The sequence below is a fragment of the Gymnoscopelus braueri genome (assembly GCF_963280865.1).
Source record: "Gymnoscopelus braueri genome assembly, chromosome: 17".
Lineage (NCBI taxonomy): Eukaryota > Metazoa > Chordata > Actinopteri > Myctophiformes > Myctophidae > Gymnoscopelus > Gymnoscopelus braueri.
This window is the reverse complement of record NC_137617.1, coordinates 842789-844863: the sequence shown is the minus strand read 5'-3', so window position 1 is coordinate 844863 and position 2075 is coordinate 842789. Positions and strand designations below refer to the sequence as shown.

Sequence of the window (2075 nt, the reverse complement as noted above, 5' to 3'; positions counted from 1 at the left end):
CATACATCATGGCAAGATAACTACACAACCCAACCCTGTAGCAAAATGTCTTTGCACTAACCATAACATACTGTACATATTGTTGAGAGCATGACAGTAATGTCTGCGTGTATGAAACCAATCTGGTAGGTTTCACTGTACGTCTATGTGTGTCTTTGTTTTCATATGATCATCGTTTGTGGCATTGTGTGCTGTGCATGCGTACGTGCAAATGGCTCCACCGTGTTCCCTCAGGGTGTGGTGAGCTGGGTGTAGATGTGTTCCCTCAGGGTGTGGTGAGCTGGGTGTAGATGGGAGTCTGCTCCCAGTGCTGTGTCGGGGGGGCGTGGCTGCTCTGCAGCGCTGTGTCGCTGATGGGCGTGTACATGGGCCTCTGGGAGGCAGGGCTACCCATGTAGCTGAACGTGGAGCACAGCCCCGCCCCTCCTTGGCCGTAGGAGGCGGTTGGGGCACTGCTGGCGCCGCCCTGGTGGTCGTAGTATTCGTACTGCATCCTGGAGATGGAGATGGAGGGCGGGTACATGGACGAGGAGGAGGAGCTTGAGGAGGAGGGGCTTGAGGAGGAGGAGGGGCTGTAGTGGGAGGAGTGGAGGTTGAAGGAGGTGTAGGAGACATGTTGAGGGGAGGAACCTTGCAGCTGCTCACCGTAGCGACTGGGACTCAGCTGCTCCGTCTTGATTTGGGTCCTTTGGCCCGCCTCCCACGCAGAGGATCCTCCCAGGGTGGTCCTCTGGCCCGCCTCCCACCCAGAGGCTCCTCCCAGGGTGGTCCTCTGGCCCGCCTCCCACCCAGAAGCTCCTCCCAGGGTGGTCCTCTGGCCCGCCTCCCACGTAGAGGCTCCTTCCAGGGAGGTCAGGGTGTGCTGTTGTCCCTGCTGCTTCAGCGTCTGAACCTTAGGGATCCAGACCTGTGGGCAGGGATCGAACCATTATACATGTTGATGGTACCATTATAGACGCCATTATAGGCAAATTCTAATTGCTCATCTGTAATTTCCGTCAGGGGAATAGTTGTCAGTTGGACAATGAACAATAGAAATAATGACAAAACAGTAGGAACTGTGTGTGTGTGTGTGTGTGTGTGTGTGTGTGTGTGTGTGTGTGTGTGTGTGTGTGTGTGTGTGTGTGTTTACCAAGATGGCGGCAGGAGTAAACACCGGTTCTCCAGCCAAAATGCACTAATAACACGTTAAAACACACCTGTCGTAACTGCCGCCGTCAATGCAGGGTTACTAATATGGATGTTAAACTTTATTCTTGCAATCAACCACTGGCTCAAATGGATGCGCCAGTGCGCACCTGATGGAATAAGATCTCCAAATCCAGTACAAGGATACGCCGATGACGTTCAGATCGTGTCACGCCAAGAGAGCGTTATCCTATCCATGCTCTCCCGCACTGAGGAGTTTCTGCTGTGGTCTAGGCTGGAGGCAAAACAAACCAAATGCGCTAAGTTCTATGAAAGGCGCAGCGGTGGTAATCGGTGGTATGCATCTAAAGCCGATAAGCCCCCATCCTTTACAGTAATGCAAAAACCCATCCGAGTATATTCAAGACATGAAACATATCTGTACCTGGGACATACATTTTATGTTGCAGGTGACTGGGAAGAACAAGTCGGAGAACTGTATGATGACTACTCTGTCAGACTGGATTTAATCGATTCCTCCCCCCTCCCCATCCGAATGAAACTGCAGGCCATCAGAGAATTGGCATTTGCCAAAATTCAACATCTTTTCTCAAATGTCCATTTGCCACAGAACACCCTTACAGAATTGAACAACAAGACAGTGCGTCTGGTGAGGGGCTGGTTCAGACTTAATACCCACTCCACCCGTTCCATCCTCTTTCAGCCCATCAGAGATGGTGGTTTGGGCGTACCGAATATAGAATGGGTTTACACCGCTACCAGAACCAGCCACCTTATCAACATGCTCAACAATGATGATCCTACGGTCAGGGAAATGGCCCATGAATCACTCATTCAACATATGCAGCGACGCAAAGTACCACCCGCGATGGATAATGAGCCGCAATTCCTTGGATTCAGGACGAAGGGAAATGGAAAACTGGACA

General features: G+C 51.6%; 1 protein-coding gene across 1 annotated transcript in view; it reads right to left on the bottom strand.

Annotated features, from left to right (window-relative positions):
- Positions 1-265: 265 nt before the first annotated feature.
- LOC308104269 (transcription factor Sox-9-A-like) overlaps positions 266-2075 on the bottom strand; it is a gene marked incomplete at its 3' end in the record, with an annotated part of 9723 nt that continues 7913 nt past the window's right edge. Inside the window, exon 6 of the mRNA XM_080454663.1 lies at positions 266-907. Coding sequence (XP_080310789.1) covers positions 266-907 — 642 coding nt within the window. The remainder of the gene's footprint in view (positions 908-2075) is intronic.